This window comes from Sitodiplosis mosellana, unplaced genomic scaffold (genome assembly GCF_009176505.1).
Source record: "Sitodiplosis mosellana isolate CC-2019 unplaced genomic scaffold, AAFC_SMos_1.0 Smas_scaffold_6226, whole genome shotgun sequence".
NCBI lineage: Eukaryota > Metazoa > Arthropoda > Insecta > Diptera > Cecidomyiidae > Sitodiplosis > Sitodiplosis mosellana.
Window position 1 is genome coordinate 11,472,399 of NW_022601467.1, and position 27,889 is coordinate 11,500,287.

At 35.5% G+C, this 27,889-nt stretch overlaps 3 protein-coding genes across 8 annotated transcripts in view; 2 read left to right on the forward strand and 1 right to left on the reverse strand.

Annotated features, from left to right (window-relative positions):
• Positions 1-2,006: 2,006 nt before the first annotated feature.
• LOC129577969 (coiled-coil domain-containing protein 124) lies at positions 2,007-3,306 on the forward strand. The gene is made up of 4 exons (XM_055465893.1): positions 2,007-2,078; positions 2,133-2,528; positions 2,626-2,735; positions 2,834-3,306. The coding sequence occupies exons 2-4, from the start codon at positions 2,178-2,180 to the stop codon at positions 3,018-3,020; spliced, it is 648 nt and encodes a 215-aa protein (XP_055321868.1). The 5' UTR covers positions 2,007-2,078; positions 2,133-2,177; the 3' UTR covers positions 3,021-3,306.
• Positions 3,307-7,007: 3,701 nt separating this feature from the next.
• On the reverse strand, positions 7,008-27,374 carry LOC129577954 (telomerase-binding protein EST1A). 6 transcript variants are annotated; one of them, XM_055465840.1, is made up of 16 exons: positions 27,009-27,374; positions 26,380-26,881; positions 18,754-19,678; positions 18,217-18,361; positions 17,453-17,697; positions 10,117-10,230; positions 9,780-9,917; positions 9,437-9,571; positions 9,234-9,310; positions 9,020-9,147; positions 8,810-8,929; positions 8,493-8,638; positions 8,266-8,407; positions 7,837-8,183; positions 7,558-7,758; positions 7,008-7,411 (listed from the first exon to the last, which is right to left on the reverse strand). In XM_055465840.1, exons 3-16 carry the CDS (start codon positions 19,601-19,603, stop codon positions 7,308-7,310), a joined length of 2,892 nt encoding a protein of 963 aa, XP_055321815.1. In that variant the 5' UTR covers positions 19,604-19,678; positions 26,380-26,881; positions 27,009-27,374; the 3' UTR covers positions 7,008-7,307. The 6 variants fall into 6 exon arrangements, with proteins under 6 accessions (XP_055321815.1, XP_055321819.1, XP_055321818.1 ...); XM_055465844.1 differs by having other exon boundaries at positions 17,633-17,697; positions 27,009-27,178; XM_055465843.1 differs by having other exon boundaries at positions 17,633-17,697; positions 26,380-27,270.
• The window catches only part of LOC129577966 (elongation of very long chain fatty acids protein 7-like), a 35,701-nt gene continuing 18,076 nt past the window's right edge, over positions 10,265-27,889 (forward strand). The window contains exon 1 of the mRNA XM_055465886.1: positions 10,265-10,279. The gene's annotated coding sequence lies outside the window, so the exon portion shown is untranslated. The remainder of the gene's footprint in view (positions 10,280-27,889) is intronic.

Consider the following 27,889-nt stretch of genomic DNA (forward strand, 5'->3'; position numbering starts at 1 on the left):
AATTATTATAATAGTTTCATGTATGAGAAAGAGAAAGAGAGAGACACACACAGAGAGAAGAAGAGTGAGTGAGTAAACAAATGTGTTCCGTTAGACGGCAAATGATGCACCTATGATTTCTATTAATTGTTATTTATGACTTTTGCATCGGCATTTGTATTCGTGTTGGCCTGGCCTGAGAGCAATAAGTTTCAATGCCGTTGGTGCATGTGGTGAGATTAGCGGCGTTTTGCATGTCGTTTGCCATACATCTCTCTCTCTCTCTCTCTCGTGTTTCTTTTTCCTGCTGCGGCGGTTACTGCTGCTGCTGTTGCATCTCTCCACCAGTAATTATTCTGGGCAATTTCATTTGCATTGCAATGGCAATGCTGAGCACTTCGTCCAAGTCAGATAATTTCCTTTCCTTCGAATTTGTAATCATTATCATGTAGTGATACAAGGAGACGATAAATGTTGCTTTGAAATAAAAAAAAAGAAGAAGTAAAAAAATATACGTATGATGTATAAAAGTATAAAGGGGGCAGACGAAAAGAGCCACAACGCAAACATTTGGATCGAAATTAAAATGTTTCTTGTAACAACCAAATGTTGTGTATGTGCGCCGGTTTGCAATTCCGATACGCTTACGCAAAGAGAACGAGAGCGCAGTTTACATAGCCGAAGCCCAAATGTGGAAAAATGAACGGCACATTTTTTTTTCATATACATATACCATGCACAAACACATGTCGAATGCAATTATAATTTTCATATGCAAAAAGCCGAGCAAGAGAGAGAGAGAGAGAGAGAGAGAACACATGAAATAATTATTGAAGCAGGAACAAATATGGGGTCTTTGAAATGTCAATAGCCTTTAAGAAAGCAATGCGAAAAAAGAAACGAAAAGAAAACTTGATTTCCGTATGCAATCACTTTATGGATAACCACTTAGGCATACGTGCACCTTTTAAATTGCACGATTCAAATGCAACTGCCGCCGCCGCCGCTGCTGCTATACACTTCGCCCGATAATTGGACACTCTCAATATAAAATGCTTCACAGTTTAAGAGAAATATTTTTGATAATCGGCCGATTAGTTCGTACCTTCATCAACTTATTCGTTAATTAAAATACGTGGATGGAAAGAGAAGCGGCCGCTTCACCACGTTATAATATACACACACACACACACTAGATGAGTGCGCAATGCCATATACTCAAACGCAAGTTATTGCAAAATCGCTTTAATTTGTGTGCCGTTTTATTTGTTTTGCGCACATTCCTCCATTTGAATGAAACGAAAACGAAAAAACAAAAATGTTGCAAAAACTTCACACAACTTTTTGTTATTTACTCATTTTTTTTTTGCTCTTTGATTTCTTTTAATGTTTCAAATTTTTTGCGCTGTGGCGCACATAGCTCTAAATCCAACCTACGTATATCGGACTGAACAATTTTTACATTTTATTATTAAAAATAAACGTTTATTAAGCTCTTCCATTGAAAACTCAAAATCTCGATATTTATATTGTTTGGCCTTGCCTACTGCTATTGACGATGATTCTTGTAACTGAAGTGTTTGTTCAAATTAATCAGTTGAAACAAACCTCTTTTGTAATTCATAGAAAATGCACTTGAAAATGCTATTTTCGAGACGGTACGAGGTTAGCGAATAGCACAAACCATGTGGAGGCACCAGTTATTTCTATTCTACATGGGTTTAAGTCTGCGATTCGTTACCTTTAACAGTGAACATTGTTAAATTTATGTTCATTGAACAACCCATAATTATCGTACATATGGTGGTGAATACGTTCAATGCAACATCAAAATGTTATCGTTTCCCAACAAGAGATGACGCTACAATTGTTTGTTCATTCTATTTCCATTTAATTCGTATTAATTTTAAAATTTGAGCCAAATGCATTTTCTTCATGTTCTGTAAATCCACTATCAAATTACACTGTACGTCAGTCATTATGGCTGAAAATGCAAAGAGATAATGACCATGGTAAATAGCCTTTGTATTGGCATCAATATGGCAAACCTTCTAGAAAAGCAAAAGGAAAATGCCAAATTTTGACAGGTGTCATTGACTGTAAGTTAGTTCTATCATTTAGAAAACACAAATGAATTTTTTTTTGTACAACAGAGCATAGGGAGTTTTTGATTTAAAGAAAAAAAGAAACCGTCAACCATGCCGAAAAAGATGGGAATCAATTCAAAAGCGGTGGAATCCCGAGAGCGTAAAGCGATGCAAAAGAAAGAGACTCAAGCCAAAGCTGCAAAAGCAGCTGAAGATGCATTATGGGCTGATGAGGACAAACAACTGGCCAAGAAGAAAAGCCGAAAAGAGGAGGAAGACCGAAAGAAAGCCGAATTGCTGCGACGCAAAGCGGAAAATAAAGCGATGCTAGAACAAGAGATGTTATCGATAAAAACGGCTGGAAAACCATCGATTCAAAAGGTTACACAAGCTCAAATCAATGCCGAAAACGAACGTCGCCAAAAGGTTGTCGAAAATATTTATAAATCGAACAAAGAGCCCGTAAGTTCTACAATTGTATACGATTTTCAATTGCCCATCGAATGAGATTGACCACAAATGAACATAATTCTAATCTTATTCTGCATGTTCTTTTAAGGAAAAGGAGACAAAACTTGTTAGTGATGAGCCGCTTATTGAAAACTTGAATAGACTGGACCCGGACGCAATCGAAGCGTCTGGAATCGATGAGGCGATCAAAGCACTCAGGTTTGTATTTGAATTAAACAAATATGTTGAAAAATTAGAAAATGTTTGAAAAATCATTAGGCGATCGAATCATAAAACACTTGTATTTTATTCCATAGCATGGCAGAGGGTGCCGCCGACAAGCATCCTGAGAAACGACTGAAAGCTGCTTTCAAAGCATATGAAGCCGAAAATCTACCACGAATCAAGGCGGAAAACCCATCGATGCGATTATCTCAATGGAAACAAATATTATTCAAGGAATGGACGAAATCACCACAAAACCCATTGAACCAAGTCGCCTAAATAGTCGATGGGTGTGTTTGTGATGGGCCGATGTATTCTAATAAGCATGAACATTAACTTATCCCCTGAAACGTGAAAATGTACAGCAATTTTTTTGTAAATAAATCTTCATCAAAATGCCACGTAACAATGATCTCTGCGGGTTAAAGCTTAAATTTCAATCGTTCCGATTGTTCAACTGTCCATACAAGAATTGTATGTTGATAAATTCCTGACAAAATGAGATTCAAAGAGACTGGTAGTTTGAGTGAAATAAATAAAAAAAAACAGAAAAACACGCACTGAATTCATTTGATTTCTCGTTTTTATTAATTAATAAAGTTTTTTTTCATTTATTATTTCTAATACAAATACGTGAGGATTTTTTTGTATATTTGAAACATATAAAAAAGAACTGTTCGTACATGTGTTGTATGTGTGTGATTTTGTTGTTGTTGTTGCGGTTTCATTTTGTTGTCATCACTTATCAATAATAATTAAATGATACCAAGCAAAAACCAAACCATCCGGATTTGAAATCGATTCAATATTTATTTCGATTAATATATTTTTGTTCGATTTGATTCGTCAACGGGAAACATTTCAATCCACTCAATCGAATTCACATTGGGATTTCGTGCCGTTTTGTGCTTGTGTCATATTGAGATTTTCTTTTTTCAAATAAAATATGAACCAAAAAAATGCACTGTTACAACCGATCGAAAGAAGAAAAAAAAAACAAATGTTTCAACATAAAATTACGACGTAAATGAAAGAAATATCGAATGAAATATAAAAATTCATTGGCGCGATACATAAAAAATTTGTGCAGAAATTAATTCGCTATCACTTCGTCGAAATTTGAATCTATCCATTTCAATCGTTCTTTTCACCATTTTTTGTTTTGTGTTGTGTTCTTTTTTTATTCGTTTTTATTTAGTAAAATGCACAATAATAAAGAAAAATATATTTGTTGTTTGTTGTTGTTGTTGTTGTTGTTGATAAATAACTTAATTAAATTACGGATTATTGCTAGGCTGCGTCCAAAAACTAGCACCGCCACTGTGAGTGCAGCATAGCAATATTTGTTTATTACCTACATTTGTCAGTTTATTTACACAGAGAGAAAAAAAAAACAATATTGACTCATCTCATTTGTCTTTTCATATTTTTTTTTTAATTTCATTCTCATTTCATTAGTTGCATTTGTTTGTTGTTGCTGTTTGCTGTTGTGGTTGCATTTATTCGCAAAAATAATATAATTTATAATATAGTAATATTCTTGTATTTTGTTTAATTTGTGCAATAGAGTGGTTGAGGTCATAAGTTCATTCAAGTCCATCACTGTAATGTTTTCGTTGCAATCAATTTTGCCTATGTTTTAATCTATGTACTTTTCTGTTAAATAACACGATTTTATTTGACGAATTTCCCATTCATTTCTCTTCCCCTCTCTTTCTCTCTCTCTCTATCTATCACTCTTTTGCGAAGATGCTGCTTCTCTATTTTACTTGTTCAAATTATGTCCCATTCATTTGAATGGACATAATCTAGAAACACCATTAATTTTTTTTGTTTTGTTTAGCGAGAATATGGAAATCAAAGGGAAAATCTGAAGGAATACATATCTAATTTATAGATGCTGAATGCATTTTGTGAAATTTGTAAAACGAACATTAAATTTTGGGTGTCAATGTCATATATACGCATTCCAAAACTAATGTCCGTTTTTTAATTTGCTGTATGTTCACTTTTTTTTATTTTCGTTCAATCCAGTTGAATGATGTTGAAAAATTGTGTGTGATGCTCATACCGAAATTGAGTGTGCTGTTAAAAGAGTGAACGGTATTTTATAATATATTTATATGTATATATCTACAGTTGCCAGAGGGAGAAATTGGAAATGTTTTGTTTTCTTCTGTTTGTTATTTCTTTCTTTCTTTTTCTTCTTCTTTTTTTGAATAATATTGAATTATTCAATTGGACTATCATGAAATTATGCATGAAATTCGATGATTTGAAATGTGTATGTGTCTTTGTCAACGGAAACTCAAAAGAAATAACGAAATGCATTTTGTGTTGACGACAAGAGATTGAAAAATAGTGAGAAAAGGAAAATCGGGCGCATAAATTAGAAGAAAAAAAAACCAACCAAGAAAATTGTCTCTCGAGAAAGAGACCGAAATGAAATTTACATTGAAAATGCATTATCGTATATGGTTCGTTTAACGAATCAATGTTATGCATAACTTCATTCATTTCACTGTTGTTGTTATTGCGATACTTAGAAGACGGAGATAAGTAGTAGTGAAACTTATTCTTAATTAATTTAATTCTTTTTAATAACAATATATCTTTCTGTTGTTTCATTTTTTTTTAATATAATCATTTTCTTTTTATTCATTTATAATGCTTTGTTAGAACATTCGAAACCGTTTTATCTACTTATAAATTAGTAATTTATTCTTTTCTTTTTTATCAATTCAATTGGGTGATGTTTGTTCGTTTGTTTAATTTTTACGAGAGAAAAAAAAAACAAACGAATTACTTTGGTTTGAATGTGTGTGAAATTGCTGCAAACGAAAAGAAAAGAATCCCCGAAACTGAACCGAGAAAAAGAAATAAATTGCATGATCAGTAGCAATCTGTTCAACAGTATACAGTCTGTATGCGCTTGTTTTTTCATAGTGTGAATCGATAAATCGTTGACTCTCTCATTTTTTGTTTTGTTTTATTCATATCAATGTGATAAATAAGAGATTGGCCGTAACTTAAACAAACGTTTCATTTATTTTATTTTTTTCATTTTTTGAAGCAGCACTTATATCATTTATAAAGCAAAGCGGCGAAACGGTGTGCAGTATATCCCAGTTTTTTTTTTAAATTATCTATATCGAATGAATCGAAGAGCCTGTCCTGAATCGACTTGCATAAAAGTAACATGTGCATTTTAACTACATTCTGTTGTTGTTGCTGTTGCTGTTCTGAAAACCGAATTCAAGATGAGCACCTAGCAATAGTATGCCCGTGGAACGTGAAACCTATGAACAAATTTTGTGTCTTTTCTTTTTCCTCCTTTTTTCCGTGTTAATTTTCTTCTTCTTTCATTCCATTTTATTTGTCAAAATTTCAGGCAATCTCTCTTTATGTCACAATCGATACTCATACCTGACAATTAAAATCACAAATCGTAAATTAGTTGCAGTTGTTTTTGTTTGTTTTTTTTTTATCATTTTGTCTTCATTTTCAGTGTTTGATTAAATATCGTGCTCTAAAGTAAAAAAAAAATGACAAAATCATTTTGGAAATAATTTGATAAAAAGGCAAACAAACCGGTTTATTCAAAATATAAAAAAATGAGACAACCAGTTCAAGAACATCAAGATCGTTTTTAAGATTAACTGCTTGCTGATTTTCCAACACATTATACATCAATGTGCAAGCCGAATTTTATTAACAAATGTGTGTTTTGTTGTGTATTTTTTTTCATCTTTTTCTTTTTCAATTTCAGCCGATGCAAGTTGCAATTTTTTTCTTTTTGGTTTTCATTTATCAACTGCATTCAATTCTATATACATGCACGAATCACGAAACTTTTCAGAAGAAAAGAAAAATCCGCCTTATGAAGATGTGGATCTGTTGTGTTAAGAATTCGAAAGAATTTATTCGATTGCTTCGATGATGAACTCGCGATGCTCGAAGCATGCGTTCGATCAATAAATGCGTATAATATAATCGGTTTAGATTTCAAAGTTTAAAATCTATATCTCGAATACATAGAGTGTGTGTGTGTGTGTGTGTCATCCTGCCCATATGAGTACATAACACAAATTCGTTTATATGTAGAATGGTTTCAATTTATGCCTTGCGCTGAAATGCAGTTCAGTTTGTCTTTGTTGTCAAATCACTGGAACGGGGTTTTATTTTCCGTCTTCGCTATTTTTCTTTCTTCTTCTTCTTCTTCTTCTTCTTCTTCTTCTTCTTCTTCTTCTTCTTCTTCTTCTCTTATGCTTAAAATGATGAGTATGCACATTTTTGTTACATTCTGTATTCATCGTCATTTAAATAATATCGGACAATGCTATCATTTGTTTTGTTTTTCTTCTGTTTTCAACAGAACGTCAGATTCATTATTCTCCGAGAATATTTTTGTTGCGGTAGCTGCGCTGCTGTAGCTGTTTAGTCTGTTTTCGAATTGTTTTTGTTTCATGATATCGATGATTTTCAGTATAATGACTAAATGAGTGTGTTTGTTTGTTTTTGTTTTCTCGTTTGTTTTGTAAAATTTTTGGTTTAGTTTCAATTAAATCATCTACTTCTGATGAGTGCAATTATTGTAAACAGTAACGTTATGTGCAAAACATTCCAGTTAATGACCGTTGGGGAAGCTGAACTAACATCAGTACATTTTCCTAAAGGAGAGAAGAAAAACCAAATTATTTCAAATTTCTGGATTCAAAAAGCTTTTATTCGCTTTCTTCGTTAAACGGGAAGGAGGGGGTGGGGGAGGGTGTTTGAGAAGGAAAAAAATTGAGTGATCTTTTCTCGTCGAACTTACCGATGACGGTGAGATTAGCTGCTAGATGATGATCTGATGTTTGCAATGGCATTGATCGATAGCATGAATCACCCACATATAATCGAACATTTGTTGCGTCAACTGGTTGATAGCTAATGCAAACGGCATGCTGCGACCCCGAATGCAATGCCACTATGAATGTGGTGGTGTTCTCAGTCCACGAACCTTGACAGTTGTACACTGTACAAAAGACAAATAGTTAGTATTCAATCTGAATTTATCTTAACTCATATCCAGTAGAGCTAAACAACAACATACCTTCGTCACCATCATCGCTGCAGTGTGGCTTCACTTCGACTACATTCGATTGTGAGCAACCGACAAACAACTGTCTCGCCGAATTATAATTGATGACACATTCGGGTGTTTCTCGTTTCGATCGTTGAATATCAATTTCTGTAGTATTTTGCTTATCATCCGTTGGCAAGATAATTTGAGCCGTATCATTGTTTGCATCGATGTTATTCGAACTCTCTATGATAGTGCCATTCGAAAGGCGTTTCGAACGAACCTCTCGACGATTCCGTAACGGAGCGATACGTGATCGCATTTGCAAATCCAGATTTGAAAATTCTTCGGGATTACGGAAGCTCAGCGCCGTATATCTAATGGAATATCGATTAAAAATGAAAAATGAGTGTAACAACATTGAAATTCGTTTACATGAAGATGACTTCTACAACATACCGTTTGTACTGCGCTTCATGATGATGATGATGGCCTTTGTTGTGATTCCTTTTGTGGCGCGATGAAATGAATGGTGGTCCAATTGCTCCGCGCAAACTGTACAAACCGTTCAAGGGGCATTCTTGTGGATCAACGGTTGCAGCTAAAAAAATGACACAAAAACATCGATTGAACAATTTGTCACACCATTAAATGTGGTTCGAATACAAAATACGTCGTCCACTTACCGACAAGAGTGACATATGGCAATTTCATGACATCAAAATTGTCAACGGTACATGCATCTTCCAATCGCACCGCCGGCAAACCCATTTGAACTTCGGCTATGTGCGTATCTCGGCGATAGAATATCATGCACATATAACCCGATTTACTGCAATTAGAATGCATATATTTTTTTAAGCATTTGATATGGAATGTCTTAAATCCCAAAATGAAAAAGAAAATTGTTGGACGATCAAGTTTTTCGTTCACTTCACAACATTTTTACACTTTGTTCGTCCCCAAATCATACAAAATCGAAATAAAAATACTATTTTCTTACCATCCAGTAGTTTGATGAACAATCACTTGAGTTTCGGTAGCTGCATTCTTATTGATTTGTTCGCAGAGCGCTCGTGTTTCCATGTGACCGTTTGGTTTTAGTATGTGCATGGATCCATCACTAAAATTTGATACACAATTTATCCAGGTTCTTGGTGTTGTGCAATTCAAAAGATAAAAAAAAGCCAACAAATATGTTTTCAAGATTTACCTCTGATGATATACATATTGATTGTTGCCGGCCAAAGAGTGCCAGTGCTTTGGACCTTTGAACCAAGCTGGAAAATCACAACGTTCGGTTGGTGGAGATCGTCTAAGTGTCATTATACGAGACCCAACCTATTTTGATAGCAAACGATAATAATGAGCACTCGGGGAAAAAAATATTTTGAGTGGAGGGAAAAACGCATGGATGAAAGAAATACCTCAGCACTATCAAGACCATTACAAGTGGCATCGCCTGATTGAGCCAGTTTGTATTCAGCATCTTTTGACGTATCATCTGCATTGCCGAGGAGCCGAGAGAAAGAGAGAGAGAGAGAGAGAGAGAGAGAGAGAGAGGAACGTTATCACAAATTACATTGTGTTTGATTGCATCGATGACACTTGTGCTGTTCGCATCAATTACCATTTGATAAAATTTTCTCGTAAACAAAACATCGATAACGCTCTTCGTTCGATACGGCATGTAGATGAGAAACCAAACCCACCAAATACCGCGAGTTGCCATCCTTCCATGTAGCCAGGCAAGTCAGCTCTTCAACTGCAAGTGAAGGAAAAAAAAATAATTTGCATGACAACTTGGTTGACTTTTCTTTCGAGTTTTGCTTGAACATTTGCGATCAAGTGCCTTGCAGCAAATCAAATCGCATATATAAATGCATATGCATAAAAATATGGAATTAGAATGTCAGAAATCGAATTATATAAGAATAATATGCAGAATAGAGTAGGATAAAGTAGAAACGAACCTGTGCTTTCGGTACCAGCTACATCGGGACATGCTTGAAGGTTCAACAAGAGCCTGCTATCTTCGGTACAACTTTCGATATTCGAAACAGGGTTTCTACATTCGCCATGCCCTCGATTGTATGTAAATGTAAACGGTCCTAAACATTTAATTGAAAAAAAAAATAACGGCAGAAGCGCACAATGGCATCAATATTAATAGTTGTTTTTTTCCTTCTGGTTCGGTGATGAAGAGAAATAGAGTGTGACAGAAAAGTTACTAGTCTCTGTTCCACTCTATTCAATTCAATCAATGTTATGTGTGTGTGTGTTTTTTTGCTCTCGGTTTGTTTGAAGTACCTCTTAGGGGACATTTCACTGGTTCAGCATTTTCCTTGAATAGACTGTATAGCAGAGCATCGCCAGCAATTTGTTCGCATAAATTTTGTAGTGTTTCACGGCCCTTGCAATAATCTATTACAATTTTTTTTTGTTCGGGATGGTAAAGGAGAGAAAGAAAAAAAAAAACACAAAATAATTGTCATTGGTTTTTAACATGATTTCCCATTGCAAAAAAAAACCGCCAAATCAAAAAAACCACACACCAGAAAGAAAATGGAACAACAACAAATAAAATGCAGAGAGGAAAAAAAACTCATGCAATTTGGTTATAGCACAATAGCAATAGAACAACAACAACAATACAGTTCAACAAAAAAAAAAACGAAAAAAAAGTAGCTAACACACACATACACACATACAGAAACTATAATAGAAAACGATATGCGCTCATTGTTATGCGTGACTTAGTTATAAATGCGATGGGAAATTGCACTCGAAAAGCAGCATCCGTTTGACGTTAGCGTTATCGATTTTGGTGTAATGATCGTGGTGAATGTATCAAACCCGTTTGAATTTATGCAAACCGCACGGAAGCGCTGATTTCATAGCAAATAAATCATCGGTTAATATTTCATTTTTGAAAATATTGGTTTTCACACACACACACACACACACACACATACAGCGGCACATACGCCCGACGATCGCACAACACAAAAACCAACCAAACTGTTTCGAAATGCAACTGCAACAGCACACAGATTGCAAGCATTTCAAAGCGCAGAGACACAGAGAGAAATACAAAGGGAAAAAAAGCTCATGTGCTTGAATGCGTTCCGAAATTATTTATCAAAAAAAAGGGAATTCAATTGGTGTATCGAAAAATTATGACGGAGGGAAGTGAAAGAGGAGAAAAAAAAAACGTGAAGCCGTTGCCAAAGATAAATTTCTAAATGAAATTCTTTTCATGGGAAAATGGCACTTGGGGTGGAAAACTTTGAATTGAAAACTCAAGAATACTGCGGCGGTTGTGCTGGATATGTGTGTTTTTTCTTCCTTTCGTTATCATAAAAAAATACCATTCTGTTTTTCTTTTCATTTTCCAAGTATTAGCACTATTGAAGAGACACAGAGAAGAAGAAACGTTCATTTATTTTATAACTACAAAGTTCATACGTGTCCTGCGAGAAAAGGGAGTGCAGGAGCTGCTGCTGCTAAACAATGCGACGACATAAAATCAACGTCGTTAGTTTACGATTGCAAATGGTATTACTTCAGTTGTTGTTGGATAGGTTTTTTTTCTCTTGCTCCCTTCGTAGGGGTAAATAGGAAATGTTGTTAACGAGTGAGCTTAAACTTTAAGTTATCCCGTACTTTAGTTTACTTTCATTACGAGTCGTTAAAGATTTTTGGGTAAGGTTTTTTTCCCACATCGTCATCGTCTTCTCCTTCTTCTTCATATGCGCTATACTTAACCGGGCGAGTTTGTTCTTTCCATTGGGTTATATGCTATTGCAACCGAAGCAATGAATGGCTCACAATATTGGAAACGAGTTTGAAATGAAAGTTTTCCACAAACATTCACACACACACACACACACACACACACACACACACACACACACACACAAAATTGACAGTGCTTTGAGGACACATGTTTTTTCCCCGAAAAAAAAATTCTGCACACACCAAAGCAATAATACGTCCTACGATTACATCGATTTCACTTGTTTATATGATTGTATCGTCCATTTTGTCGTCTCACTCTCTCTTAAGACATGCTTGTGTTGTGATATGCAGAAAGTTTGGTAGTGGTGTAGCATAAGCGTACGAAATACGAAAGCATACACAACAATTCCGTTTGTAAAATCGAATACACCGTGATGTTACACGATTTTCCGATCCGTCGGAAATGTACGTTAAAGTTTTTCAACGAAATACAAACAACGAAATCGAACAAACGAAATAAGCAAACAAATATCGGCAATTAAAATCAGAAAGATCAAACAAAATTGCATACATATAAATGTGGAAAGCGTAAAATAGCATCAGACAAAAACATCGCAATTATTTCGTTTTTTATTTGGGCTTTTTTCCCTCTGTCTCTGTCTGTCTCTCTCTCTCTCTCTCTCTCTCGTCGGTTTTATTTTTATCTAATGTTTTTTTCTTCTTCTCTTTGTTCTGGTTTTATGTAAATATTTGTGTTATATGTTGTTTGCTTTGCGAAAATACACACAATACAAATAATAACGAAAATGATTAGATAATTGGGGTGGAAGCTGCCATAAAATAATTTCGATGGAAACGCACACATACACACACGAATACACGGGAATGTATGCTGTGGCTGGAATGAGTGGGAGGTGGTTGTACCATCGGTCTCGATCGTGTTCTATCCGCATAAAAGTGAAAATTCGATTAAAAGCAGGAAGTTTGAACTTCGAAGCACGTATTCTGCACAAACGGGCTCGACTAGCCTCGAAACAAATAGGACGGCGCTGAACGAATAGCAATATATGTATGTGTTTTTTTTTCGGTAAATTTACAGGCCAATGTCGGTCAACTGCAAAACGCTCTTTTTTCCTATTTATATTTTATGTACTACACAGGAGATTAATCCTCTTACAGCGATTATTCGAATTCTGATTGGTTGTCGAATTGGGTTTTAGCAAATGGCATCACATATTACACTGGCAAATGTATTTCAAGCATGTCATAGCCACTAATTGATTGGATTGTTGTTGTTGTTTGCTCTTTTCTATTAAAATACATCTTTCAAACTCGCTCGCTCTCTCGCTCTCTCTCTCTCTCTCGCTCGCTAGCTCGCTCACTTTCAATAGCAATCGCAATCTCAAATCTGAATGAATGCGTTTGACTGTTTTCTCCGGTCAAACGTGATAATTTACATGTATGGTTAATACGGTATTATTTACAGCAAGAACAAGAATTAACAAATAACAAAAGACAATGAAACTTATTGCTAAAATAAAATAAATGAAATTTGTTTTTTTTTTGGTTTTTTGTTCATAACATTTGTACATGCTAAAAATTTGTAAGCGTACTAAAACACGGGCAGCCCATCCCAACATTTTCATTTTCATTTAAACCGAACGAACCAGATTATTGATTATTATGTATAGTTTGAGTATTGTTTCGTTTTTTTTTGTATATCATTTTGTTAAATATTGATACAAAGATTGTTGCATTTGATGTGTTTGTAACTGAATGGTCATTTGTAATTAGTAAATTTTGAATTTTGAGCATAATTCAGTGGAACCACATGTACCGTTTTTGTTTTATTTTTCCTTTGGAAATCGATTAGGTTTGTATTAATTTTTTTTTCGTTATCAATTTATCTCCATTCCTTTTTCTCGCTTTCTTTTATGCTGTTCCCGTGAATTTGCCGGTTGATTAAAAAAAATCGTACTCTTTAATTTGAGTCTGATTGAAGAACCGGGGGAACAACCACTGGTAATAAAACAACGATGGATGTGATTCGAACTTTCATACACTCTCGCTCAATCATTCACTCTTTTTTTTTCACTCGTGACAAGGAAAATGAAAAAAAAAATGAACTAAAAATCTTGAACAAAAAAAAAACCATAAACAAAAGGACGATTGTGTTCAGACGTACGTTCGAAATATGCGCATCGTGTACATTTTTAAGTACATCTGGTTATTGCACCGCGTAGATGGGATGCAAACATGCAACTTCCATTGCACGCACTGTCTTATACCAGCCCTGAAAAACAAGGCTCGTCACACATTCATTCCGAATGCATTTGCCAGAGCAAATGTCGGAGAGTTGGAGAAATGAAGAAAAAAAAAACATTTAGAAACAAATGAAATGGGAACGAACAGAACCGAACCGAACAGAAGGAAAAAACGAAATAAATGAAACCAAAATGTCCGTAATTTTCCAAATAAATACAATCGAGAAAGTCCTGCACTTTTGTTGTATCTTTCACTTGAATGGAATTGAAATGTTCCGAACAGTTATTGAACAATGGACGATAGGTGCATTATCACAAAACATACAACAAAAGTATAGAATTTTTCTAATCTAAATTTAGAGCGTCATGAAATAAATAATGGATGACTTTAATGAATGAACATACCAAATAAAAAATAAGAAAAATAAATAAAACAACTGAATGAATGAGTGAATAAAAGTGGAAATGGGGATGGAATATAGAAGAAAGGTATTCGCTATGTAAATCATATCAATCATAACAAATAGGTATATCTAAAAACAGAAGAGAAACATCTCGGAATATCGATCGGAATGGTCATGGTTATATAGCATTCGAATATGCACGGCACTTCAGTCGACATCGACTGAAATTCGTTCAAATAGAAAAAAAAACTATGAAAACGAAATAGGATGGTGAAGTGAGAGATCAGCCATGCTCATGTATCTCTTACTTGTCTAACGGGCAGCATTCTATTAGTTGTTCAACGGTTTTGAACTTGATTGCAAGAAAATATTTTACTCAAATCGTTGGTTTCGACATAATTTTCCTGCATTAAAAATATTCGCAATATTCGTTTTTTTCTTTCATTTTTTACAATTGTTTTCGGTCGTGTTTTATTTTCTGCTTCTTCTGCAAACGGAGATGAAATCCGTATTGTTGTGTGATTATTTTTTTTTTTTTTTTGGTTTATTGTCTGAATATCTTATCGATGATGTAGACGGTATATTATGACTGTACATTCAAAATGTTTATTCAAGTGACTAACGCATGGACACCGTTGAAAAATGGCGACAGGCATAAATATTGAAATGAAAAAAAAAATGCAAACAATAAGCGAACAAAACGACAACAACAACAACGAAAAAAAAATAGCAACCATATGTATAGTCAAACAAAGAATAATGACTTTCTCGGAAATCATCGCGTTTATTCACAAGCAATATCTACATTCAATTTATAGAGTAATAAATGCTGATAGCACAATTCGTGGAACGAAAAATAAAACAAAACGAACAACAACAACAAAAAAATAACGGTTTGGAATTGTTTTGTGTCAAAGAGGGTTTTTCCATTCTCTGCGGCTGTGTACATTATTTATCGTTTAACATTTTCAACATCAATTTGCTGGTTTAGATAATTTTGGAAGGAATGTGTGAAACTGTTGAAAATCAAACCGATCGCACTGCACCACATGAATAATTGAAACCAACAACATTACGCGATACCCGAGAAAGAAAGAAAAAAATAACCCTGTTGATTTGTCACTTCAAACGATAATGTCATTTGGTTTTTCATTTGATGTGTTGGCATCGTAACCAAAATTGATTTTAAATTATAATTTAGCCTGGCACATTTAACAATTTGTTGTTGCAGAAAATTTGCAGCGACCATTTAATGCATATCAATGCCAATGAGGAGCAACATACACAGACACAAACACAAACATACAACACACACACACACACCCACACACACACACCCATATACATTCACGCAAATAATAATTGTTTTGTTTTGTTTTTTGTTTTCTGTTTCAACAATTGAATTACTCTCGGCACACAACATTTAAATCGAGAAAAAAAAGGATAATTCCACACAAAATTCATACATCTCGTCGAATGTTTCGTTTAATTCGCTTATAAAATATATTTTCAATCTGGGGGATGTGTTTGGTATGACATCGCGTTTACATACACTTTATATTTAAAATGAATAATAGTTGTGTGTATTTGTGAATAATTATCATAAATTTTATACGGAACAAAAACCGGGCGACAACAATAACGTGAAACCAAATCAAACACAAACAAAAAAATAATAACTTAAAGCATTGCAATTGATATTTTGGATATATGGAGATGTCCAAAGCGGTAATATGTGTGTGTGTGTGTTGGTGTGTACGATTGAAAAATTTCCCAATGAGAATAAATATTCGTCGTTTGTCCTCGTTGTCGTCGTCGACATCGTTGTTGTTGTTGTTGTTGTTGTTGCTTGTGTAATCGTTGTCGGAAAATACCGTTCGGTTTTAATGGTTTATTATGTTATTAATTTCGGCAATGCTAGCCACCGAATCATTTTACATTTTCTAGATTATGATCGACACTCACACTTCCACACACGCACGCATCCGTCTAACGACAAAAACACAGCCATACATACACACGCCACACGAAGAGAGTGAAACAAATCATACTAATTCATTTGATATCTAAATCTGACGAAGGCTCCTGATGCACATAATTTTCCTGCATCGGCGAATGATATCAACAGAGAAAAAAAAACTAAAATTGTTTATTGTTTGCGGGTATGAATGCGAGCAAAGTGAGATGATTATCAGAAACGAACAGAGGTTCCCAGTGCATTTTCAATTCATTTGAATTAGTCGTAAACATTGAAATGTGTATGGAATTTAGTGTTTACTTTTCCATTCATCGCTTGCCATCTGGTGTATATTTTTTTTCTTTCTCTCTCTCGCTCTCAATTGTGATAAATTATCTGAAGAATGTTGAAGCGTTGACTTGACCGTAGCCAGAGAGATACATCGTGTGTGCGGACACAACAGCCAAGTTATAGAACAAAACAAGAGAAAAAAATATACATTTTAATTTGTTTGCGAGCTCCACTTGCGAAGCACATTCACATATATATGTATATGTATAAATATGTATGAAACGAAAAGAAAGAAGAAAAAAAAACATATGGGCAACTGGAATGGATGCACAGACGAATCAACTTCACTGCTGTTTAGCTGTTTATACTGTTGTCCCACGACTAGAATGAGAGTATTTGGACACTAAGTGTGAAAAAATAAGTTTGTGCGAATCGTGCAATTGGTTTTTATGACAATGAAAACTATTGTTGATGTTTGTATATGTTTCTTTTTTTTCGGTTGGTTTGTTTGCTTGTTCGTTTTTTTTTCTTTTATAGATTCGTTATGTACAGTGTGACCACCTCCACCGTCCAAAATAATAATATTACAATTTATAAATATGTACATACATACACACATAGCGATATAACATTTCAATGAATTCTCAGGAAGTCTCGGTTTGGCGTCTCGAAAACGCATCATTTCATTTAATTAAAGAAAATCCTACGCTCGATTTTCGGTTTTTGTTGAACACAATATGAGTGCGCGTGCGATTGCACATGCGCGCTTCACTTTCGAGACAACACAAAGCGATTGTTCTTGAGAATCGGTGAATTTGAATTCTTTTTTTTTTAATTCTTTTTTGTCTTTGGTATTGGAATATATATTTATATACATGAAAATAAAACTAAAGAAAGGAAAAAAAAAACGGAAAAAATAAATCATCTGGCAGAAAAGATAAATGAATAAATAATTAATATGTATAGGAACTCGATTGGTTGATGCTTACAATTATCATTAGTATCATCATTGGATCGACTTGAATATTGATCCGATGACGATAGTAGTCTTATATTGGGATGAGCTCCCCCCTTATGATCACTTTTTAATATGGTACTACGCATTTGTTGAATTGACATTGCCGCTGGATTTGATTGATCCGCAAACATACTGTCACCTTCACACTCACTTTCTTTATACTGTAGAACATTTTTATGCTTTTCATAGATGACTAAACATCGATGACACCCTTTTCTGCTTCCACACATGCATTTGCGATCGCAATCCACATATTCAACAAATGGTTTCGGTTTTCATTTGTTCAATTCAATTCGATATTTATTTGAATTGCAATAAAAATGGATTTTTTTTTATTTTTTTTTTTTTTGGGGTCCAGTCATGAAATTGAAAAAAAAAGAAAAAAAAATTCAAAACCAAAATAAATATTTGTTCTTTTTCTTTTGTGAAAAAATTACTTAATTCGATGTCAAATGTCAATTCTTATTTTTGTTTTAACTTTTCAGTTATTTAAGTTATGTAGTCATATAGTTCATAAAAACAAGGAAATGGTTTAAATCAATTAATTTCATGCTTTCAATTAATGGAACTTTTCATGTTTTGGATTTTCCATTTTCACACACAGTTGATGAATGGAAAATGGCTTATGTCGAAATAAACCATTTCGTCGAAATTAAAAACCACATGCCAAACTTGCATAAATTGGAAATCAAGAAAATAGAATTGTCTGTGTTAAATGAAATTTGATATACTCACTCGTCGACAATTAAAAATTTATCACCGTCAGACGCCATACATTTCCCCCGAAAACTAAGCGTGTTCCCTTTTATAAAAATTGGCTGTTGATTGCCACTTAGAAACCATGAACCTTCCCAGCGTTGTGGAAATGTACAATTCGATACTAAATAGGGAGAGAGAGAGAGAGAGAGAGAGAGAGAGAGACCGCATTGAACGAGGGGAGAGAAAAAAAGCAAAACATTAAAACAATTTATTGGAATTTGTCGCAAATGTATTTGAGTTTTGGTTTAAGTGTTAGTTCGTGAATAAGTACGCCAAGTTGGTTCGGTTTCAGATTTCCTATTATGCATATGTATATGTATATGATATACATATTTTTATTGTTTGACGTAAGACTACACACATACTATATATGTGTTGAAATGTGGGAAAAGAATTTCCCAATAGCGTCTTAACCGAATTCAAAAGGAAATCGAATGAACGAACTTCAAATTTAGAAGGAAAATTATGAATGAAAAGAAAAGACGAGAAAAGGGGATAGCAATGAAAAATTACCGTCGTGTTTGTTAGCACTGCAAATTCGCAACGATGATGAGAGTAGAAATAAATAACAAATTACGATAACTAAATTCTTCCACCATTGGTTTTGGCTTCTTTGTGCTCGCTTCTCGAATTGTACGTAAAACGCAGGTTTTGTCGAGATCGGCGCAATATCTATCGGTGAATCGATATTTATTCTATTCAAGCGACTCGACGTTGGAACTGATGTCGTACTTGTGCTGCGGTTTTGCTCGTTACTTTTATTATTATCATTATTATTATTATTATTATAATTACATTTATCGTTTTTTACATTATGCTCGGCCCGAACATTATTATTGACGGTACCATAATTACTATGACAAGTAATGGTTGTTCTTGTTGCATTAGTTGTAGTATAATTAGAATCACAATCGTACGTTGAAATTGTGCCACTTTTTTCAATATCTAAGTTAACAATATTGCCTATGGCCTTGATATTTTTTATCGTCCTCGCCGTACATTTTGGCAATGGATGCCAATGTTGGTGCTGTGGCGGATGAAATAGCGTACCAACGACCGATGACTGAGACTGAGCACTCTTCTGTTGATATAGGTAATTGTCTGTGTCGCCACTAAAACCATGTCTGTGAGTACAGGCAACATTCCCTCTAATTGAATTAATTAACTTTTGAGTAAATAAAGTTTCGTTGCTTCGTTTTGTTGGAGTATTAGTTGCATCATCTTTGGTGACTGTAGCATTAATGCCACCCGATACCAAACCAGTCACCACATTATTGATCGTAATTAGCTGCTCGGATAATGTTGTGACGGTATTCACTAGAAATTGCCTACTGACAGTGTTTTGTAGCCAAAGGATATCCATAATTCATAATTTTGTTGTTGTTGTTCTCTTTTTTATCGCGCGTATTCGCCTGCAATCGATTTTCTCCAGCAAACCCTGTGGAACAAGAAAGTGAATGTAAATAAAATCAGTTTTGTTTTTAAACAGACAGTTCTTTGGCACTTTTATTGGTTCATTTGGGCAGACATAAAAAAAAAACAAAATGAAAGAAAGAAACAAACGAAAGAATAATTGTCAATTTTATAATTTAACATGATTACTTAATACGCCGACGATTATCAAAAAAAATAATGTTGCATTTGTTTGCACAGCGGCACACATATTTTAACTCGTAACGAGACCAACTGCTGGTTTTTAAATTAAAATCTCCGTTAATATGATTTGACCACCATGCGTAATCAGATCTCTCTCTCTCTCTCTCTCTGTGTGTGTGTGTGTGTGCATTGCGAATTTCATCAAACACATTTTACAGTACCAGACACTGCAAAAGACTTTGTTTAAAAATGGACTAATTCTTCTATTATCGTAAATTATGATTCACAAGAGAGTCGGATGCGCATTTGCCAAAATATACCAGTTGCCTAGTTGCACGCTGTGAGCACCACTTACACACATCCCGAGTTACAAAACAAACTATAAAAAACAAGGCGAAGAAGAAGAAGAAGAAGAGCAACAACTCATCTTTCGTACATGTTTCAATTCAGAATACGATGATAATTCATGTGCTTTTTTTTATCAGAGCTCCCAATGAACGGCGCTGCATGCTATTTAATATGTGGCCCCTTTAATTTTATTATAGGATAATTTAGTCGCATTTGCAATAACTTTTAATTAAAACACAATAGTTTTCGCTCTGCGTTCGTACGGGGTTTAAATTTAATAAAAAAGAAATAAAAATATACAACATCGAAGAGTGGCCCCCTTTAAGCCAGACAATAAGCTCAAACTCTGTACACAATCATGCATTTATTCAGCTCCTAACTAAAAACGACCCGAAAAAAAGTCTTTTTTTGCTAGAAAAAAAACTAATCAAGACAAATTGCGTTCGCTGTAAAAGTGCAATTCATTTTTAGGGTGAGTGGCTCTTGCGAGAATAACCAAAAATTGTTGCCATTAGTTGTTTTTTTTTCAGTTCTATGCAGTGCAAAACTTTAAAGTCATTCAAATGAAACGGTAGTGTTTTTTATTCGTTTGTCTTCATTCAATTCTTTCTCTTTATTTCCGTTTTTTTCAATTGTTTAAAAAAGAAACTCTACATTCCAATGTATAAATGTGTTTGTGTGTATATATCTTCCGTATACATATCTGGTATTTACGTAAATATTTTCGGTATGTGCACTGTAAGTGCTTGACTATGGTAAATTCTTTTAAATTCATAAAATTGTTGTTTATTTAATCCAATAAAAGTCCATTAATGAAAGTATATATTTGACAATCTGTACAGAAGAGCTCGCAATTATCCTCTCTCTCTCTCTCCCGCTCATATTCATGTATTTATTCCGTTTATCTATCTGTTTATAACAATATATATCTGTACGAAGTGTATGTAGGCCTTATTTGGTAATGCCACTCCATTTAATAAAATCAACAAGTTCACGAACGGGTATGTTCTGTGTAATCGCTTTCAATTTCAAATTTCGATCGTTTGTTAGGAGAACAACTTTGCGCTGGAGATTCGATATGGATATAGGTTTTGACCCGATGATTGCATCGTTCGAATGCTGTTTTGTTAAGTTAATGGCTGTCATAAGAATTTTATCGTCGTTGTTCAAATGGTCGATTGGACTTTCGGTGGCATTTATGCAATCGGATTCCTTTGTAAATGCCATTGAATTTAAGAATGAACCCTTTGATGTCGCGCATTTCACATTCGATCCGGTTGCTTTTAGAAATACCAACGCTTTATGTGCGTTCAGTGACGTTTTTGTGGGTGTGTCATAAATTTTTAGGCCGCTTTCATCACCTTTGGCCAATCCTTCGAGTTCGTTCAGCACAACGATCGGCACAATCACATGATACAGTGGATAAACTTGTGCTAATTGTTTGATGGCGGGCAAAAAATCGATGAAACAATTGGTGTCTGGTAGCAAGTACTTTGGCCGTATCTCCAAGCAAATGGTTTCCGAATTCGTTTGACGCAATATATCTTGGTTGAATTTGCTGAGTTTCTCTTGCATTTTGTGAGTTTGCTCCAGTTCACTTTTTCTTTGCAAAAGTCTTCGTATTTCGTCACACGAAGCGTTTGATTGATGTTCATCTGTCTCCTGGTTTGAGATCAAATGTTTGTCGCCGCCGCTGCCATCGCCACCACCACCACTGCCTTCACTTGCCTCAGTATCCGCTAATGGCTTTGTGTTTCGGCTTTCATTGCCGGGATTTTCCGCAGTGTCTTTTTCATCTTCCGATAGACCGAAACTGCTATTGTTGTGCGAACCACACTCGTCAACCGCACTGAACAGTTGAGCAACAACCACTTCACCAAAATCGAGGCGACACAAAAACGAACACCCTTCTTTCATTAGCTCGGTCGTACAAAAGTCATAAATATTCTTCCATCGCAGAACAGTGGCAGCGCATCGCTCGTCGATGTCGGCTTTACAGTACACAAAATCATTTCGGATGACGGAAGGCATGCCAAGTGTTATCATATCTTCACTTAATCGAATTCTTTTGTACGATTCGATGTTGTTGAGCTGCAGCAGTGGCTCCGAGCGCACCAATAATTGATCATCAATTTCAAAATTGAATTTATCTAGCGCCATTGTGAGACAAGCAAAATCATCCCATACACGAATGCCGTATGCTTCGTTGAATTTATGCACGGCAACAAGTATCGCGTCCGATGTCCATGCGCTCCAATTGAATTTCAACCAGTTGCACCACAACGAAATGGCAGCTAATAAATTATTTATGCTGTCGGAAAGTTTGAATTTATTTATTTGCCTAACATTGAAATGTGTCTCTCCGTTGATGCGGCATTTCGACTCATAGGTGGTGTCGTCAGTGTCAGTTGTGGCCAGCATATCATCCATTTCACATTGTAATTTATTTAAAATTATTCCGATGAATGCGAATGAAAACACCAGGGCAGACTGCGGCTGCGACGACGACGAGGATGGCGATGGCGATGACGGTGTCAGTGTCGGTGAGTGTGACGAGCTAGACAATTGCATGCTATTCTCAATAGAATAAATGTTCAGAATGATCATTTGAGCGATTTTTTGCAGGGTGAAAATGCACGACGTTAACGTGGAGTGGTTCAATAGCTCTTGGAATTGCTTCAGAGTCTGTTCAATGCAAATCTCCAGTGAATCGGAACCAACTTTGGTGAATAAAATGCCATGCAAATGGGAAAAATTAAATATGAATTTTTTATACAAGTCAACCGAGTCGAGCGACTCACTCTCCTGGTCCAAAAATACGGTTCGATAATTTAATTGGCCATCGGTCGGATGCACCCATATCTCTCGCTTGAAATTTTTCATTTTGACTCGTTTTGCGCTGGCATCACCACTTTGGCCGGCCATCGACTGACTCTGGACTTTGTTCAGCGACTGATACTTTTTGCGCAGCTCATCGAACAGAATCACGAGGCTCTCTTTGGCCGATTTGATTGGATTTGACGCGTTCAGACTGCGCATATGATAGAAAATCGCATCGAATTTCTTCTTATTGTACAGCGCAAGTATGGCCAATTGGTTCGATGGCATTCCGTTCGATGGTATCAACTGATATGCCTTGGAGTACCATTCGGAAGCCCCCTCAAATTTGGACGATTCATTGACCAGTGCTTGATATCGCAACAGATCGCCCAAGCAAATGCAACACTTTTGTACCGACACCACAGCCAGACTGATGTACTTTAAGCCCTTTAAATTCTTTCCACTTTCCACACCCATATACTGTTCCAGCTGAAAGCCATATGTTTGAGTGAGCAAGCGTAAAATTTCTTGAAATAATTCTTTGCCATCGGCGATTAAGTGCAAACACAATTGCCGATACGAATCTCTCATGGAACGGTCGTTATTGCTCTTATCGCTGGCCAAACGACGTGCACTCTCAATCAAATTGTGATAGAGAAGCTTCCAAAAGTGTTGCTCAACATTGTTTTGACGGCAAAATTTCATTTCGTGTCGCAATAGTTCGGCGAAAATCTCCTTGATCCCCTTACGTACGGCATTGTATTGATTCCAGTTGGTGTGCAATTTGCCAGCAGCAATAATTGATTGTAATCGCTCATCTGCGCCACGCAATTTCTCAATCAAAACCTTTTGCCGGCCACTACAATGGGCAACCGCGTACCAATTTGGCTTGACAACCGTTAATTTGGTGTAGTTTTGTCGAAATTGCATTTGTTCGATCGCATTGGATAATTGATCAACCATAGCGGATGTCGCATCAGCGCCGCGTGCCATCGACACAATTTTGGGCGATTCCATTATGACAGATAATTGTCAGTTATTGTATTTGGGTACGGCGTGAATTTCGGTATGTTTTTTTTTCGGTCTTGATTTGCTTTGCTTGCTGGCTGGCTTGTTTTCTATTTTTGATTGTGTCGTTGACAGTGGTTGAATTTAATTGAATTGATTTGGTACGACGATGAAGTGGAATTGTCTATTGAATGGGACGCCGATGTGTGTGTCTGTGTGTGTGCGCGTGATTGAGATTTCTGTGAAACAAACAAAAACACATAAAAGGCGAACGAATCAAGATATGGTAACATAAATGGATGTGTTAAAAAATTATTTAATGCCTTGTTCTCTTCGATCCAAGATGCTTGCATAGAAGCCGTGAATAAGTATTTATTTATATATATATAGAAATGTATGAATTTATGTATGTGTGTGTGTTCAGAGACCGAACAACTTTGTTGGGTTTTTGTTTAGCGAGTGTTGGCGTTCCATCATTTTCTTTTTGTTTCGTTATTGTTTTCAAAAATGCCGAGTCGCGAGCACACAGAAGTAATTTTCTTTCAACCGCCAGCTCAAAGTGGTACGCGTCCCACACATACAATTGAAAGGTACGAATTTAATGAATATGGCCGATTGAAGTAATTAAACGATGCTTTTTTTCGTACTTAATGAAATTACAACGCTTCCCCCGTATGAAGGCGAAAGTGTATGCTGCACGCGGAACTGAATCCTCATTTTCCATTACTTCAGTAATAAATAATTTATGGAATCCATTTTGATCTATACGGTATAAAATTCGCTGTTATAATTTTATAATATTTTCGAAAAATTTGTCGATCCCTCTCTTATATACACAAAACCGAAGTTTTGAGTGTATAAATTTTCCTTGCTACATGTACAATATACATTTGCCATAATTTCCCTGTCGCCTCTTTCTCTCCCTCTGTCTCGTCCTCCTCTCTCTCTCTTTCTCTCTCTCTCCCTCTCACACTCTCTCACTCTCTTTCATCCTGCAGTGCCTCTGCTTAAATATTAGATCATGCATCCTTTATTAGACGAATCTTCAATATCTTTAAAATGATGCGCACGTATTTTATAACTTCTCTATGCTTATGATGTATCCTCATACACACAGTGGGGCATGTACTATATAGTGATTACATTGTGGATTGAATTCATGCAGAATACTTTATTTATGGTTGTAACAATGAATAATACGTGTAACGTAATGCATAACTCCTGTATACATTACAATTTCGTTATTTGCGTGCTCTCAATTCGAAATTCCAATTTTTGTGCTCGAATTGTCAGCCCTTTTCAATGTTTCTCAACGCTCGACGAATTCGGGAGAGAGCGAGAAAAAAAGAGAGAGAGAGAGAGAGAGAGAGAGAGAGAGAGGTTGCCCGATAGCGCACACGGCACTGTGTATGTCTATGTATGTATGTGCTAGAGGGAATTTCTGTTCAAACTATTGCCAAAGCATGCCAAGACAAATTATTTGCCATTGTTCTTATTGAATTTTAGGGGGGACGAAAGACATTCTCGTGTGTCACTCTTTGCCGTCGTTTGATGCTAAATTAAAATTGACAAATTGATTTGGATCGTGAATAATAAACGTTAGCGACATATTTAAAGCGACAGTGTACTGTCATTTTTCGTCGTCCGGAGAAACTTTTTTTTTGGAGCGACGAGACAAGCAATGAAAATGAAAATGAAAAGTCGCAAACAAAACAATTACTTTTCCTGCACCGAAATGTTCCAAAAATGAATTTTCATTTTTGGCTTCGTTCATCGCGTCCATACGTCACACAATATTCGCTAGTTATATTTACGTACACATGAATTCAATATTTCACACAGACACAACCACCAAATCAACCGTCTACGAATCTATGAACCCGATGTATTCCACTGCGTTTAGCTTGTGTAAGTGTGTATTATACGAAATATACAAATCGATCGATAACTACAATAAAACCAAATATAAAAAAAATAACAGGGAGTATCTCTCTTTCTCTTTCTCGCAGGAACATTACTTCTACTACTACTACTTCTTCTTCTTCTTCTTCTTCTTTTTCCCAATATTTTTTATTTCTTTTCTTTTCTTCTCTTCATTTCGCTTCATTCTCCTCTCCTTCTTCTTTTCTCTTCTCTGTTATGGTTCTATCACACTGTACTTCGTACTAAGTAAAGTTCTTAATTTTAATGCAATTCCTACATTTGATGATCGTGCAGCGTACCAATAAACATAGTAGAAAAAAAAACACGAATAAAATCAAAATGTCATTGATACTGCGACATAGCATAATCAAAATTTTAGAGAAAAAAAATAAACGCAACAATTATGGAGAAAAATGCAGAACAACAAAATAAATGCACACAAACCTCAAATATTATTTTGGATGTAGTTTGGTTCACAACTTTTATTATGTTAGTTTGCAGACGGCGGCCATTTTATCCCATCTTGAACGAAACTCAGTGTTGTGTGTTCAGCGCTGCTACTACAACTGTTGTTGCTGTTGCTCTGTTGCGGCTGATGTTTCATGTACAAAAAATCATAACTTTTAATTTTATTCACATTTTCAGCAATTTTTCGCTTTTTATTCCGTGCATTCGTGATTAGGTTCAGATCTGTCAATGATTTTTATCGGCTGGATGCTTGCAATATTTATAATACGAATCAAAATTGACTTGGTTGTCTGTTGATTGGCGTTGCTTTTACTTTTTTTTCGCTCGCTCTCTCTCTCTATCTCTCTCTCTCTCTCTCTGCTTTTCTACTTGTATTTTTTTTCTCGCTGTAATTTGACTAACTTATGCTTAAGTTTTTGTTTCTTTTAACTAAACGAAAACAAACTGATAAATTGGAAACGTTGATAAATGTCTTTCACTAAAAATGACAAAGTATAATTTTTATTGAATTCAGGTTAAATATTATTAATTTATTTATTTTTTCTTTTTGTTCTGGTAGAGTTTAATATGCGCGACAGAAAAATATATAAAAAAACTTTTCCTACTTCAATCACGAGCGCGACCACTCAAACGTATATTAATGCGAACGAAGTTCACAGTCATTTTACACTAAACCGAATCGCACTCCGTTCATTCGGAAACAACGAAAATCGAATAGAGAGCCGATCGGCCAGTATTCTTGTAACGAAATATATTTGTAAGAGGAATCGTGTGTGAAAAATGCACACACATACATACGCAAACACATACGCACATACAATCGTACACGTCTCGTCGCGCAACTCAACTCTTGGCTTGCTTTTGTGTGTTTGGACGCGAAGAGTATGCGCGCATATATGTGGTATGTGTATGTGTGTGTGTGTGTGTACTGATGTGCTGTGTGATGTGCTGCTCTTGCCTTTGTTTTACACACTTTGTGCACAAAAACGACCATACATTCAAACATCAGCAAACACACTTCGTGTGTAACGTGCCATGCCATTTAGATTGCGCGCTTTTCGAACTGAAATTCGCCGAACGGACATATTTTTTTCCTTCTGAATCATTTTCATTTTCATTCTCTTCTCGTCGAAGATTTGACGATTGTGCGCAAATCGAACCACCACTAAGTACATGCCAGAAGGTAAATGTGAAAAATCGTGAATGCTGTTTGAAAATCAACGTGCTTGTGCTCATTCTCCCTCACAGCAACCAGACTCTCACAACGCCACAAATATTGGTTACCTTATAGCCGGTTCGCTCACAATCCGGGTATCCATTTTATGATTTTAATGAAGCCATTCAGCATTCTATCACACTCACACATACACACACGCTTTGCTATTTGTTGTTTTTTTTTCTAATTCTTCGTTTATAAAATGCATTTGCATTTTTTTCTCATAGAAAAGTCAAGTAGCAAAAAAAACACATTCATCTGATTGCTCAT

Bases quoted from the DNA above. Each gene is read 5' to 3' on its own strand.
- LOC129577969 (XM_055465893.1), top strand. From the start codon at position 2,178: ATGCCGAAAAAGATGGGAATCAATTCAAAAGCGGTGGAATCCCGAGAG. The intron at 2,529-2,625 runs GTAAGTTCTACA...TGTTCTTTTAAG, and splicing joins ATAAATCGAACAAAGAGCCC to GAAAAGGAGACAAAACTTGT. The intron at 2,736-2,833 runs GTTTGTATTTGA...TTTATTCCATAG, and splicing joins GAGGCGATCAAAGCACTCAG to CATGGCAGAGGGTGCCGCCG.
- LOC129577954 (XM_055465840.1), bottom strand. From the start codon at position 19,603: ATGGATATCCTTTGGCTACAAAACACTGTCAGTAGGCAATTTCTAGTG. The intron at 10,231-17,452 runs GTAAGCATCAAC...AAATTGTAATAG, and splicing joins TGATGATACTAATGATAATT to ATTATTGCAAGGGCCGTGAA. The intron at 8,408-8,492 runs GTAAGTGGACGA...TCATTTTTTTAG, and splicing joins GCCATATGTCACTCTTGTCG to CTGCAACCGTTGATCCACAA.